This window comes from Rhinopithecus bieti, unplaced genomic scaffold (assembly GCF_001698545.2).
Source record: "Rhinopithecus bieti isolate Rb0 unplaced genomic scaffold, ASM169854v2 scaffold_9996, whole genome shotgun sequence".
Taxonomy (NCBI): domain Eukaryota; kingdom Metazoa; phylum Chordata; class Mammalia; order Primates; family Cercopithecidae; genus Rhinopithecus; species Rhinopithecus bieti.
The window spans coordinates 3805439-3820751 of record NW_016806973.1 but is presented as its reverse complement, the minus strand read 5'-3'; the positions used below and the strand labels follow the sequence as shown (position 1 = coordinate 3820751).

The 15313-nt window shown below is 37.2% G+C and overlaps 1 protein-coding gene across 1 annotated transcript; it reads left to right on the top strand.

Annotated features, from left to right (window-relative positions):
• The first annotated feature begins 2141 nt into the window (after positions 1 to 2141).
• On the top strand, positions 2142 to 14995 carry SPCS3 (signal peptidase complex subunit 3). Its single transcript, XM_017879108.1, has 5 exons — positions 2142 to 2867; positions 4785 to 4858; positions 6846 to 6922; positions 9928 to 10043; positions 10964 to 14995. The coding sequence occupies exons 1-5, from the start codon at positions 2725 to 2727 to the stop codon at positions 11094 to 11096; spliced, it is 543 nt and encodes a 180-aa protein (XP_017734597.1). The 5' UTR covers positions 2142 to 2724; the 3' UTR covers positions 11097 to 14995.
• The last annotated feature ends 318 nt before the right edge of the window (positions 14996 to 15313 follow it).

Here is a 15313-nt window from a genome sequence, read left to right as displayed (position 1 = left end):
ATGACAAAAACTAAAAAACAACAACAACAAAAAACAAAATTAACAAAGAAAGACCAAGAGCATATTAAAAATGGATTCATTATGACCAAGTGGAATTTATTCCAGGAATGCTTAGTGGATTAATATTATAAAATCTATTCATATAACCCATTAAATAAGTAGAGGAAAAAAATTATATTACCACCTTTAAAGATAGGGAAAATGCATCTGAAAACAATTTAGCACTTGCTTATATTTTTTTAAAATTTCCCAATAAAATAGGAATAGATATTTCCTATCAATATGCAATATATATTATATAATGATACATGTATACACACACACACACACACACACACAAATTTCCATCTCAAAGCCAACATCTTACTTGATGGAGAAATGAAAGAAAATTTCCTGCTCAAATCAGGAACAAAAAGACATCAGTTGTCCCTGTCTGACTGAATATCATGTTGGAAATATTAGCAATTGAAATGAATAAACAATTGGAAATATAATTGGAAAGGAAAAGGCAAAATGGTATCTAATGTAGGTGATATGATTAAATGTCTAGAAAATCTAAAGAAACGTTTGGAAAAATACAACAGAGTAAGAAAATTCCCTATCCCATCCTTATCCTGCTCTTTTTGTGGACTTTTATGTGTTTTAGCACTACCAGTAAGTCAAGTTAAAAACTATGGTGTCATAATAATAATACTAATTTCATTTGTGTGTTCACAATCTGCATTCACTCTATGTTTTGCAGACCCCCACTCTTATTTAGGCAGTTGCTAAGTTACATGGAGTTTGTTTCTGATATGGCCCTCCTATCAGTCTTTCTTTTGGGGTCCAATCACTCACTCTCCACATATAGCTAGTAAATGGTTGTCTGTGTAGTGATGCTTGTTTTATATGTAATTTCTCTGATATAACTTCTTGACCTGGTTTTCTACCATAACTTACCTTTCCAGTCTTATTTCTGCCTACTCTTTTATACATGCATTGTTTATCAGGACCAGCCTTCTGAGTATCTCTTAGATATACCCGTACTTGCAGTTCAACAACAAGAATTATTTCCCTAAAACATGCTACAATAATAACGTGTATTGTTGAGGCTTTGTGTTAAATAACTTGCACACTGCGTTGTCCCACATTACCACAGCTGTGATTCCTTCCTCCTTTGCTATGCAACTGCCCATATTTTTTTTTTTTACATTTCAGATTTCTGTTTTTATTGTATTAACTCTACCTGATTATATACTTTGAGTGTAGAAAGTGATCAGTACAATCTCTGTATCACTTGCAGTATAGATGGCATTCAATACAAATCCTTTTTTTTTTTAATAGACTGTGCCAGCCTGGAAGTTAAAAACTAAGATTTTAAACGCAACTAAGGATCTCTCTTTAGTCTCCATTTTATCGATTTTTCATTAGTTGGCTCTAATCCATTTGAGCAGGGAGTTTGCCTTATTAGTGCTGTATTCTCAAGACTTACAACTATTCTTGGTACACGGTAGGCACTTAGTAATAATCCTACCTGTATGGCTATACAAAAATTAATTGAATGGTAATGAATAATGCAAAGAAGCGAAAGCTTAACAAGAGACAACATAAGCCAGTATCAAGATCAGATCTTCACAATTTTCTGGTTTGTTCCTGATGACATTCTAGGACAGATGTTTTTGTTTTGGTTTATGGACTGAAATTTTTTAAAAAATTTATTTCAGCAGACGCTCTGAATCCATTTTTATAAAAATCCTTAGCTGTGAAAGGAACAAAGGTTTTGGCAGATAGTATTATCAGAGTCAGGATTGGCTCGGTTTGAACCCTAATGTCCTTCAGGATATTGAAAATGTGATAAAATAAATGCATTATTTATTAATGACCTAACGAAATTCAAATACATTATGCTGTATAGCAATTCCGCAGCCATTATCTCCTTTGCTCCTAAGAACCCAGGAGGTTATCCATTTATTTATCAGAAATCACCATGTTAAAATGCAAATACTTAGGATTGGTAGCCTCAACCCTTATCTTCTACAACATCTTTAGCTATCCATAGAAAGCAAAGCATTAATAGGAATTGGACTGACGTTGGAGATGGAAATACTGTTGCACGTGACAGCTGTAAGGACTTGGGCGGCCAATTCCCCACTCCCCATTCCTTCCCATATCCTCCAAAAAAAGCTCATGTCCTAACTTTGACCAGGTTTGACAAAGAAGGGAGAGGCAGAGGCGTTTTTTAAACTGCTGCTTCCAAACGCCACCCGTCAAGACAGATTCTAAACCACCTTAACTTGCTGCCGGTTTCAACTGAAAATAAATGGTACATAGTAATCAAGAAGTCGCTGTCCCAGACCTTTGACCAAAAAACCGAAAAACGACAGCGAACGACCCGTTCCCGATTCTCTGAACCGAGGAGTAGAAGCTGTTTAGGAGGGGGTGGGTCTTCCACGACAAACCCCGCCCCTCCCTCCCTCGTCGCTGATTGGTGGCGGCGTTAGGCCGCGACGGAGGGGCGGGCTCGCGGCTGGGTCGCTCCCTTTCCGCGCGGTCCCGTGCGCGCTGTGGGTGTGTCTCGGAAAGCGGGCGCGCGCGCGCTCGCGTCGGAGGACCGGAAAGGAGGCGGGGCCGCCGCTGCGCGGATCGCGCGCACCGCAGACGGCGCGGATCGCAGGGAGCCGGTCCGCCGCCGGAACGGGAGCGTGAGTGTGCGTGTGGAGCCGGGGCTCGTGGGAGACGGTCGCGATGAACACGGTGTTGTCGCGGGCGAACTCGCTGTTCGCCTTCTCGCTGAGCGTGATGGCGGCGCTCACCTTCGGCTGCTTCATCACCACCGCCTTCAAAGACAGGAGCGTCCCGGTGCGGCTGCACGTCTCGCGGATCATGCTGTGAGTGCGGCCGAGGCCGGGCCGGCGGTGCAGAACGCCGGGACCGGGCCGGGGCGGAAGCCGAAGCCGGGCGGCCGCGCCGGGGCTGCCGTGCTGGGGCCGCAGGCAGGGCGTCCGGGTCGCCCTCCTGAGCGGCCGTTCGCCCCCGAGGGCGGTCGTCAGGGGTGGACGTCGCGGGCTTTTCCAGCGTCCCCTCGGAACTTGCACCCCTCCACAGTAAATTCCCGGGCTTGCTCTTAAATTTTAATTTTGAGCGTTCCTCAGGTCGGTGCCTCCACTTGCTTCCTGTTCCTCACTTCCCTCCACCCACGCCTGGCCAATGAGGGAGCAACACAACAGCAGAGCCGGCGCCGCCGCCCTCCAGGCTGGCGCCTCCCGCGCGTCCGGGGCCGCTCGTGGTCCGCACGCGAGGCCCGCCAGGCGTTGCCGCCACGCTCTGGGTCGGGCTTCCGTGGGGTTTCCCGCCGGCTCTGAAGGCCACAGGACGGGGTTATCTTTGTGTCATTCATCACCCGAGTTTGCCCTGTTTGACATTCTCTTTAGAGTTGTTGCCTTTGCATCTTCAGAAGGCAGTAAACACTTGCAACTGCTTTGAAGTTGGCCAGAGATATTGGACACTGAATTAAGCGTCTTAGCCATCTGATACAGCGGGATTTTTGTTTCGTTGGGTTTCTTTTTTTTTTTTTCTTTTTCTTTTTTTTCTTTTGGCCAACCACTTGAAGAAATCTGCGAAAACGCCAAAAAATGCAATTCGAAATGACAGGGCCGTTTCTCTATTGCCTATTTTGTCCTTGATTTTATTCTCTGGCACTTTTGTCTTTATTCGCCGTATTTTTTCCCCTCTTGTTCTCATACCCTTCTCTATTCCATCTTCCAACAAGTTCTTTAACCTTAGTGTATTTCTTTGTCAGAATCGCCAAGAAGCCGGTCATCAAATAGCCAGCCTTCTCCCCGACCTTTTTTTTTTTTTTAAATTACTGTACTGATGTTAGGTATTGTTCGAATAGACCTGGGGTGGAAATCAGCACTGCCACTGTCAGCCCTGTGAGGTTAGAAGAGCTTGGTGCATATTAAACACTGAACAGATGTTAGCTGTTGTCTTGGGCAAGTTTCTTACCATTCTGGGACTTAATTTCCTTTTAAGATGGAAGTAATACCTAATTGGTAGGTTGTGAGAATTATTTGAAATGTGAAAAATATTATCAATGGGTCTGACCTGTAGTAAACAGTAAATAGCAGCTGGTTACAGTAGTATCCCCTTAATGGGGTAGGTATACGTTTCAAGACCCCCAGTGGATGCCTGAAACCACGGATAGCACCAAATCCTATGTATACTTGGTTTTTTCCTATGATAAAACTTACAAATTAAGCACAGTAAGGGATTAACAATAACATAATAGAACAACTGTAACAGTATACTTAATAAAAGTTATGTGAATATGATCTCTTTCCCTTTCTCTCAAAATAACTTATTTTACTGGACTCACCTATTTTCACACTGGGTTGACCGCGGATAATTGAAACCGGAAAGTGAAAGCTCGGATAAGGGGGTGATTACTGTATCATCCCTTAATATGTCATCTGTTAGTATTCCATATCACCTTGTAGTCATGTGTAGTTTCTTCTACCCATTATGCACAATTGCTTTACATCAAGTATTTACTATTCTTTTTAGCAGTTTTTATCTCCCTCTGAGTTTTGTTAGGGATTCTCTTAAGTTACATGCAATTAGCTGAAGACTGACTTTCATATTGGATTAGAATGTTTCTCCTGTTTTCACACTTACAAGTTTCTCTGGTGTTTACTTGTTTCTTTGTGGGATTGCTGTTTCACCTGTGCACACACCTGTATTCTTTAAGAAGTTACGTGAATTTTGTATGTTCTGTTGGATGGTAAAACTTTTATCTTTACTTCTAGAAAAAATGTAGAAGATTTCACTGGACCTAGAGAAAGAAGTGATCTGGGATTTATCACATTTGATATAACTGCTGATATCCTTTAAGAAAATATTTTATTTTTCTATAGTTTTATAATGAGATATATGTTGTTTAATGATTTGGATGACTATCTCATTGAATCAGCCAAACCTTGGAAATTCTGTGCCTTTTTCATCAGTAAAATAATGTTAATACTTCCCCATCACACTTTGAGAAAACTTCATAGATTCATGAGTAGTTGTGTGAACGTACTTTAAATTCTTATTGTGTGAACGAACATACTTTAAATTCTTAACAGAAACATTAAATTGATTGAAAGCTACGTAAGGAAGTTTGAATCTGTTTTTTAGAAAGAAAAAAAATTAGATCATTTGGATAAGAAGGAAAAATATTACCGGTGCTCAACCTGCCTATAGATATTTCATGTACAGTTTCAAATAATATATCCATATTTTATTATAGCAGAGAGAAACATATGTTTAAAAAGTGAATTACGTCTGTTATGATTTGAAAGGATCATATCAAAATTATTGGTAAACTGGTTGCTTTTGCCATCATAACTCTTTTATAAGGAATTTTATAAAAGAAAATATTAGCAATTACAAGAGTTTCTTTGGTGGTGATATTTAAATGTTTTCTCTTGACGTCGAATTTCTGTCTTTTGACAACTCGGATCATTTTGACCAGGCTAGTCTTTTTTAGGGTCTTAGGTTAATGTCTTGGCAATGTTCTGTACCATTTCTAGCCTGATCTCACCTGCCTTTTTAATACCCCATGATTTAAATGGTTGTGGAGATGGAACAGTCAGAACTTGTGTGAAAGTACCTGTCTGAACAGTTAAAGCTGATCATATACTTGGGGAATTTATCTAATTTGCCTTTCTATGACCATGAAATTTACTTTCAGCTTAAGTTTTAACAATTGTCAGATTTAGAAATAGGCTAAGAATTAGTTCTGTAGGTACCTTTTTAGGAAATAGAGTGTACCATCGGAAGAGTCTTATGCTAAATTTCATGTGTATTTTTAAGTCTGTGTGATTTTTAAAAATCTGCTCAAGGGAATTTAGGTCTACTGTGAGAGTAGTAATTTTGTGTATCCAGAGAAGTATGGTGAAATTTCCTGATATCTATGATATTTATATATTACCAATCTCATTATTTGTAGTTTCTTCAGATTTTCTTAATGCTGCTGCTACTACTACTTGAAATTGTACTTGTTCTTGTAAACAGCAGTCCTAGACTTAGTTCTAAAGGAGTGATTCTTAGTGGTTACACATACTTAATAATGGAATGCAACAAATGTGTTACTAACAGTGTGGAAACTCATATAGTAAAATGAGTTAACAATTAACATAATACTTAAAAATCCAAATATTAACTCCGCTTATTTCTTGGTGTTAGCACCAGTCTTGTTAATTCTGGTGACGTTCTTGTCTTCTTTGGGAAACTGAATTGAGCCACATTGGTGTCATTTGCATCTTTGAGAGACATTTTAATGTCTACTTGCATGTGACCAAAAGTGACATGTACAATTTATTATACTTGGTTAATTATTGAGCCTTGTTTATGTTTGCATATTGTTAAATTTAAATAGTGGTGATTGTTTATACTTTAGAGCACCAGTGGAATTGTATTTGCTTGAAATATCAAGTGCTTTTTTTTTTTTTTTTTTTTTTAAACTTAGTTGATGTTACAGAAAACCAAATTTTGGATTTGTTCTTTTCTTACTAGTCAAAGTATCTCAGCCGGTAATCCTTGGAGGAGTATGGGAGGATGCCAGTAGTCTCATACTGATGTTTTTTTGTTTTGGAATAAGGTGGATTTCACAATGTATTTATCTTCTGCATATTTTTGTTTTGGAATAAGGTAGATTTCACAATGTATTTATCTTCTGCATAAATTAGTGGCACATTATGTTTCTGGGCCACCTCTCTCTTTTCTACTTCAGTATTACTGTTTTGGATAAACAACCTAAGAATAATTAAGATCTATTTAAAAGTGATATACTGCTCATAAATTTATATTTTCCTTAATTTACTTACATCTAGAGAATATATTTGATTGGAATGTTAAGCAGTTGTTTCTTTATTTATCAGCAGAATATTCAACAAAAAATAATGTAAGTATATCTAATTAGAAGTATTTTAATAGCTATTTAAAGCCTTATTCTTTATGAAAGAATATACATTTTATGTATTTAAAATACCTGACCTGAGTTACCTAGCAAAAAATCACAAGCCTGTGGAGGTAACTCTGTTATAAAAACGTTAGCTCTTTTGGGAACCTCTTTTGTTTTGTTTTCTGTTTGTTCTATATAGCTCTATAGCATTGGGGTCTCCAGAATGGGGTCCATGCAAAGAAATATATGTATGTAAGGAAAACAGTTAGAAGCTTCTATTAATATATTAAGCAATTTAAAGTAAAAACAGTTACGCTTTACTAATACTTGCTATATGAACTGATGTTAATACTCGTATTCAGCCCTTAAGTCAGATAAATGGGCACATGCCTTCTACAATATGCAGGCATTCTGGAGGAAAGGAGGAATTCTGCAGGTGAAGAAGTTCACCATGTTACCTAGCATTTATTCATTTGTTTTCAGCATGTTGCAAAATATTGCAGTATATGCAATACGTAAGTGGATTCTATTATCTAATTTTAGCTAATTATTTCAAAATGGAAAAGTGGCTTTAAAAGATTTCTGCAAAGAAATCACAGATTGAAGATGATGCTAATAATCCATACATATGTAAACAGCAGGAAAATGGTGGCGCTCATACCTGTATTCTTCTTCTGAGCTGCTGTGTCACACTGAAGGATAAAAAAACACAAAGACAACCTAAATAGATCTGATAAGTTGGCTGAGACCCTGTCAATGATATTAACTAATAATAGTGCATATGTATTACCTACATAATTTATAATAACACGTATTTTGAGGATTTGTGATCCAAAAACTATTAGAGACCACTTTCCATAGTAAGATCAGAAAGATATTGCTGAACTATCAACTAGGAAATGGAGCGGGTAGCCGGTAGTATTGCCACTCAGCTGTTTACTCTTTTTTTTTTTTTTTGAGACGAAGTCCCGCTCTTGTAGCCCAGGCTGGAGTGCAGTGGCGCCATTGATCTCGGCTCACTGCAGCTTCCGCCTCCTGGATTCAAGCAGTTCTCCTGCCTCAGCCTACCAAGTAGCCGGGATTACAGGCGCCTGCCACCATGCACAGCTAATTTTTGTATTTTAGTACAGACAGGATTTCACCATGTTGGCCAGGCTTTTCTTGAACTCCTAACCTCAGGTCATCCGCATGCCTCGTCCTTCCAAAGTGCTGGGATTACAGGCATGAGCTACCGCGCCCGACTGTTGTTTACTCTTCAAGCTAAAATATTCTTTCTCCACAGCTACAGTTAGAGAGCTGCATGGTGACTTACTTGAATCAACAGAATTTGAGACCTGTGATTATAATTCTCATTATGAAGATACATAATCAAAAGCTGTCAAGATTGTTAATAATTTTTTAACCTTCTGAGATTATTTTAAAATCCATCTTAGTACCAGATACCTTTCTTTAAAAAAAAAATCATAGTGTGATTTTTGAGTTTATTAAGCCATATGCGTACCAATTAATTAATATCCCTACCTATTGAGAACAGTTGTGCTTTGTTTTGGGGTTGTATGGGATTCATTAATCTGAGTATCTAGTTTATTTATGTTTTGTTTTTGTCTTGTTTGTTTTGTTTTGTTTGGCACGAGTTTCACTTCTTGTTGCCCAGGTGGAGTACGGTAGTATGATCTTGGTCACTGCAACTCCGTCCTCTGTTCAAGTGATTCTGCCTGCTCAGCCCCCCAAGGTGAGCTGGGAATTACAGGCACGCCACTCATTGTATAACTTTCATCATAAAACTAATAGTTTAATAGCGTTCTTGATATAATTAATAGCTTTTAATTATAAAACTATTACTATGATTATATTTTGTGATTTAAAAAACTAGTTCAGGCCAGGTTTGCGTGGCTCACACCTGTAATCCAGCACTTTGGGAGGCTGAGGCAGGGGGACCACCTGAGGCAGGGAGTTTGAGACCAGCCGGCAACATGGTGAAACCCCGTCTCTACTAAAATACAAAAAAAATTTAGCCGGGTGTGGTGGTGGTGCTGTAATCAGCCTACTTCGGTGGCTGAGGCAGGGAGAATCGCCTCGTGAACCTGGGAGGTGGAGGTTCAGTGAGTGAGATTGTGCCATTGCACTCCAGCCTGTGTGACAGAGCAGACTCTGTCTCAATAAAAAAAAAATAAAAAGACTGCTCCAGATTTCTTTTTAATTAATTTGTAGTCATTAAATACCACGTAGTAATTGGCCTACAAGCTTAGATGTAAACTTAATAAGAACAAATTCTTGGGATTAGTAGTGGCACAAAGTTTTTTATCATTTCATACTTTTAATTTTCTAAACGGAACTTGTTGTAAGATGTTGAAGGAGTGTCTTAAAAGAATTGTGACTCTAGAATTTGCCTGGATGAGACAACAATGAGTATTTTTAATTAAAGGGAAAAAAGATCTTTATAAAATACTTCTTTTTTTTGTGATTTCTTTTCTTCAAGATTTTGTAAAGAAATCTTGGAGAAGATTTCTTATAAATTTTCATGACATAATTAATCAGCAGTAAACTGTGTTAGCAGTGTGATGGAACAGGGATTGGCTCCGTTTTCCTGGCACCGTTTAGGATCCATGCTGAGCTGGAGGGTCTTAGAAATTTTACAGGGAAAAGTGATTTAACAGAAGACTTCCCTTCTAGGAATTTAATTCATCTGTTCCTCCAAAGGCCTCACTTTTTGGAGATCTTAAAGTTCAAAAACCTTGCATTAAGTTGTGAAGGCCCTAAGTAATACAGTTGAGGTAGCCGAAGGAATGAATGCCCTCAGGGAATTACCATTCTTCTCTCCAAGAAAACTTTGTTCCTTTTTGTATCTGTCTCTTTGCTATTATTTGTATGCATTAAGATTCCAGCAAGCTCCTCAAAGTTGAATTCATTAACATGTCAAACTATTTGCTTACTAATAATTTTAATTTGAAGTGATAAGATGGTATTTCTGATGAGTTATCTCATTAATTTTCATTTCAATATAGGCTCTGAACCAAGTTGTCCTGTGGGACAAGATTGTTCTGAGAGGTGATAATCCGAAGCTGCTGCTGAAAGATATGAAAACAAAATATTTTTTCTTTGACGATGGAAATGGTCTCAAGTGAGCAATTCTTGGTCATTTTTTTACATTTAATAAGAGTTGAAAAAGAGAGAAAGATATATTTTATTTTAAAGAAAATACTTGAGAGTAAAAGGAGAAAATTGGGAGAGAAGTATTTATGCATATCTGAACTGAAAAATTGGGTGGAAATGCAAAGTGGGATCTAAGATGAGCAATTCTCTTGCAGTTTGTGAAATGTCATAGTCAAACTAATAAAGCTTCTATCTTAAGTGTACCAGGAATATGGGCTTGTTCAGATGTGGTAGGGCTGTGGTTGTCAAATTAAAGGGCTCCTTTCTGAGTGTGAGTCGGGAAACCTTAGAAGCAGCGTGTTGGGTCTAGGAGTTGATAATAGTTAAGAGAAGTGCTATTGGTTCTCCAAACGTGACTTCTCTAAAGCTCAGTTTACTCGGAGTGACTGATCTCTCAGGTTATTTTTACCTCTTAGACTCTAGTGGTAAACGTTGGAAATAATTTTAGAAGAAAGCTATTTTGACCAAGCCAAACCTCTGTATTTGCAATGAAAATTTCAGAACATGAGAATTTTGTTAAGGTTTGTCCATCTAGGTAATTCACAAGAGTTAGGTTTCAAATCATTGCTCTGATTCTTAGCTTGTCTCTTTTTACATTTCCTGTTTGAATCATTTAAACTTTTTGGTTGAGAGTTCTATTAACGGCAGCTGTGAGTTTCTATGGGTCATCCTGGGACATCAGTAAATGTAGTCCCGGTGTCTTCTAGCATTGTCCTTGGATTTTAAGTGACATGAGAAAATAGTTCTTTTTGCAGATTAGCATATTAGGATTTCTGTTAGGAATAGATGGTTATAAATAAAGTATTTAACATCTCAGTGTTTGACTTAAAAATTTTTTTTGATCTACTAGTGTTTCTGATGACTTGTGTTTATTCTGTCTTTTTATAGGGGAAACAGGAATGTCACTTTGACCCTGTCTTGGAACGTCGTACCAAATGCTGGAATTCTACCTCTTGTGACAGGATCAGGACACGTATCTGTCCCATTTCCAGATACATATGAAATAACGAAGAGTTATTAAATTATTCTGAATTTGAAACAACATATTTTTATACTTAATGAATTGTATCTCATTAATCTCTTCCCTTACGTCTTCATTTATTGTTGGTTTGGTTTTTTTCGTTTGTTTTTTTATTTGGTATAAGAACTAGTATCAGAAGGCCTGTTTGAAGGGAAAGGTTAATGGGCTACCTAATGTTACAAACAAAACAAAAACACAAGGCTGCCGCAGTGGAGTATTACAAGAATAAGAACTACGTAAAATGGATTTGTAAAAAATACATATTTGAAGTATTCCCTGTATTTCCATTATTCTCTATGGAATATAAAGTGAGCATGAAGGGTAGTTAAAACTTTCAGGTGCCTGTAGAGTCGTAACAACTCTGTATTTTATGCCTTTTGCATTCACGCAAGTTCATGTTGGATGTGATTTAAAAGTAGACATTCTCTTTTATCTCTTTTAGGATATGTTCGATTACTGGAAAATTAATATGGTTATTTGTTAGAAGTCTGGTTTATAAAAAAGTGATGGAATTTTATTCCATTTGTCTTAGGAAGGCCCATAATACTTGTTTTTCTTACATGTGACTAGCAACTTTCTCCACTTAAAGACTAAATACCTCTTTATATGCTGTAAATTATTCTAATTCATTTTAAAATCTTTTAGGTAAACCAAATGTGTGTCTTCAGTACTTTCTCTAAAAACGTTCCTTTATAGCTTTGTACTTTTTTTTAGCGTTGCCATTGAAAGTTAAAATGTTTGCATGGTTTACCCTCTGAGTTACGTTTCTTCTAGGGAGCATGCCTACTGTCACTAAGCGAATTATTTACTACTTTTTGTAGGTCTACATTTTAATAATTATTGGGATAATAACTGTGGTATGCTTTCCATTTACAAACCACTCATAGACTTTATGTCATCCTCAATAATCTAATGAGGTAAGTAGTGTGTTAGCTCTTTGCAGATAAGAAACTGAAACCCAGAAGTTTATTGAATTGCTCCATGGTTACCTAGGGAGCAAGGAGTAGAGTTAAAACGTGAACTCAGATCTTCTAATTTTCTGAGCTCATCCTTTCTCTTATACCTCAGATTGCAGACTAATCAAATTTCACTTAAAACCTTCCTGATATTTTTGTCACCCTGGACACCCTTTCTATTCTAGAAAAGGTTTCCCATTTTATATGGAAGTGACTAATTTTCAAGCTGCCAACAACTTATGTCAAGGTAATATTTTATTCTCTGAATAAATTCATTTCACTTATATTAAAAGCATAAGGAAATCTACATGTTTGTAAAAATAACTTAGAAATTCAGTACATAATACATGATTGAATACATGATCGTATTTAACATTTTTTTTTTTCTGCAGTGGATAAACAAACATCCCCAAAGTAGCAACTGCAAATCAGTTACCCTTAGAAAAGCAAGACCAAACACTGTAGTCACACTATTAGCAGTAACCAAAAAGGGCTAATATTTTCTAAGAATTGGGCTAATATTTTCTAAGAATAGTTTAAATTATAAACATTTGTTATATTTACTTTATGTGAAATACATCACTATTTAATTACATTAATTTTAACATCTGTTGTGTGGAGTTGTATAGTTCATGCAAAAGCCTGTGGGTATGGGTTTTTCAAATCAGCAGAAAGGTCAAAGATACCATGAATGCTAAACTGCTTGGCTCTCAGCTTTTCATTAAACTTTTAGGGTCTTGGTTTCTTTATCTGTAAAGTGACAGAGTTAGACTAGTTAACTTTAATGGCAATCCTTTTACTCCACACAAGTCTATAAAATGTATCTGTTCAGCAAAGAGATTGAACAAAAAAAGCACGTTAGTAATATGAAGACAGGAAAAGTAGTGAAAGTCTAACACATAACTCATATTGATCTACTTTATTTCTGTTAGATTTTACACTCAGAAAATGTAACCTCATTTACTTTGTACAAAACTAGACATGGAAACTTAAAATGTGCAGGTGTCAAAGCTTAAAAATCAGGTGTGTCCTCTTTAAAGAAGGTATTCTCAATAAGCCTGCAGTCTTAACCAGACCTGGTACCAGTTTAACAGTTCGTTATACTTCTGTGATAAGTGGATCTGTTAGTCTGGTAGAGATTAGTGTTGAAATTTACTTGAATTACAATTTGACAAGCCCACTGTTTTTGGAGTTTGGTGAGGAAGAGAAGTAGAAATGCCCAACTAGCACAGCGTGGAGAAAGTTTTCTGTTGGCTTGACTAAGGGAAATTGCTCAGAACAAGAATGCTCCAACATGGGAATAAGGACCCTCAGTCTCAGGAACTCATTTTTGGGTGCAGTTTCTACATTTAAAAAATTGACTTGTGTTCAGTTTGATAACCGTTTCATTTGCTTTAGTCTCAGTGTTTTAGAGAAGTCTCATAATGTTCTACAAAGACACAAAGCTTCAGGCTTATACAAAACTGAGTATGATTAGAAATATCTGAGCCCAGAAATGATTCTGAGAAAAGAGAATGATTTTAAGACACTTATTTAAAAGTAATTATGGTTAGAAATGAATTAATTTAAAATGTGCTCACATATCCCTTTCTCTAACAGTTTAACTAGGCAACCATCTGTATCAGTGTTTTTTTATTCCCCTAATGGATTACATTTGGTTTCTTTATTCTGAAAGGAAAATAACAAAAACTTCAGAAATTCCTAAGGGTGTAATGGGAAAGTGGGTTTTGAGTTTCCTTTCCTGAAATTATTTTATAGTTCTTTGGTGGGTCTTGTCAGCCAATTCATAGCTGGGCTTTAAGATTATCATCTTAGAGATGATAGATGGGCTTTTTGAAAGATTTCATCTTAGAGATGAAAAGCTGGGCTTCTTCTCTAAGATGATAAGCTTAAAGCCCAGCTATTAATTGATAATGAACATTTTTCACTATTTTTTTTTTTTTCTATCTGAAGCTTAGAGATCTAAAGCTTTGGATCTTTGGGGTATATGTCAATGGAGGTATTATTTTATAATACTTTGTATTGACATGAAGTGGGTTCATGGGGGAAGAACCATAAGCTGTGAACATTGGTAGCAAACAAACATATATTCATTTCAAAGCTTTCCTTGCTTTTAGCAGAGAGAAGCCTGTGTACCTTACATGTATGACTTTCAGTAGTTTAAAGAGATGTTTCAAAAAGTTATTGCATGTTTTTGATGCAATTTGGGAAATTGTTTACTTCACAATGTAGTCATTCATAAAAAAATTCATGAAAATACTGAATATATGTTTGAGGATTTTTCCTTTCTTTTTTTTTTTTTTCCCCGAGATGGAGGTTTGCTCTTACTCCCAGGCTAGAGTGAAATGGCGCAATCTTGGCTCACTGCAACCTCCACCCCCCAGGTTCAAGCGATTCTCCTGCCTCAGCCTCCGGAGTAGCTGGGATTACAGGCACCCGCCACCACGCCCGGCTAACTTTTGTATTTTCAGTAGAGACGGGATTTCGCTCTGTTGGCCAGGCTGGTCTCGAACTCCTGACCTCAAGTGATCCACCTGTGTCGGCTTCCCAAAGTGCTAGGATAACAGGTGTGAGCCACTGTGCCCAGCCGAAGATTTTTCTTAATTGCAATAAATATTCAGCATTTTTTCTAATGAAAATGAATTTTGTTTACGAGTAGAAGTATGCATTTTAAAAGACTTTCAGATTTATGCTTTTTATGTGAAGCTGCTAAACTAAAAGTAAATGGAAGAAACCAAGTCTAGTAGGTTTTTTCTTTTTTTGGTGGGGTGGGATGGGGAGGTTAGCTACACTTAAAATATCTTCTCCAGAGACTGTATGCTCCTATACTAGACTGTAAGCTCTTTGAGGGCAGTCTGTCAGATTTATCTTTGTATCTTCCCCAGCGCCTAGCATAGTGCCTTGCACATAATAGGCACCCAATAAATATTGATGAAGAATGAAGGCGTTGTGTTTCTAATGTGACCAAACCATGGGGGTTCTTTGTCGTTAATACTGTCCTTTGTAAGTGCTATTTTTCTTTTTTTCGTTCTTGAGTTCCTAATGAGATTAGATCTTACCAAGTTCAGTTGGACAATTCAGTAAAGGTAAATGCTGCTCTTGATCTAGTTGCTGTAACCTGTGTTCTTTCTGACTTTTGCTGAGAGAGCCAAGTGATAGTGGCTAGTGATAAGATTGATACATAAATTGCTTTACTTTAAAATAACATTAGAAAACCCTACTGTAGACCTGACCCCCCGCCCCCCGCCCCTGGCAAAAAAA

Coding starts and splice junctions, on each gene's coding strand:
- SPCS3 (XM_017879108.1), top strand. CDS start 2,725: ATGAACACGGTGTTGTCGCGGGCGAACTCGCTGTTCGCCTTCTCGCTG. Junction 6,923..9,927: donor AATATTCAACAAAAAATAAT/GTAAGTATATCT, acceptor ATTTCAATATAG/GCTCTGAACCAAGTTGTCCT. Junction 10,044..10,963: donor GACGATGGAAATGGTCTCAA/GTGAGCAATTCT, acceptor GTCTTTTTATAG/GGGAAACAGGAATGTCACTT.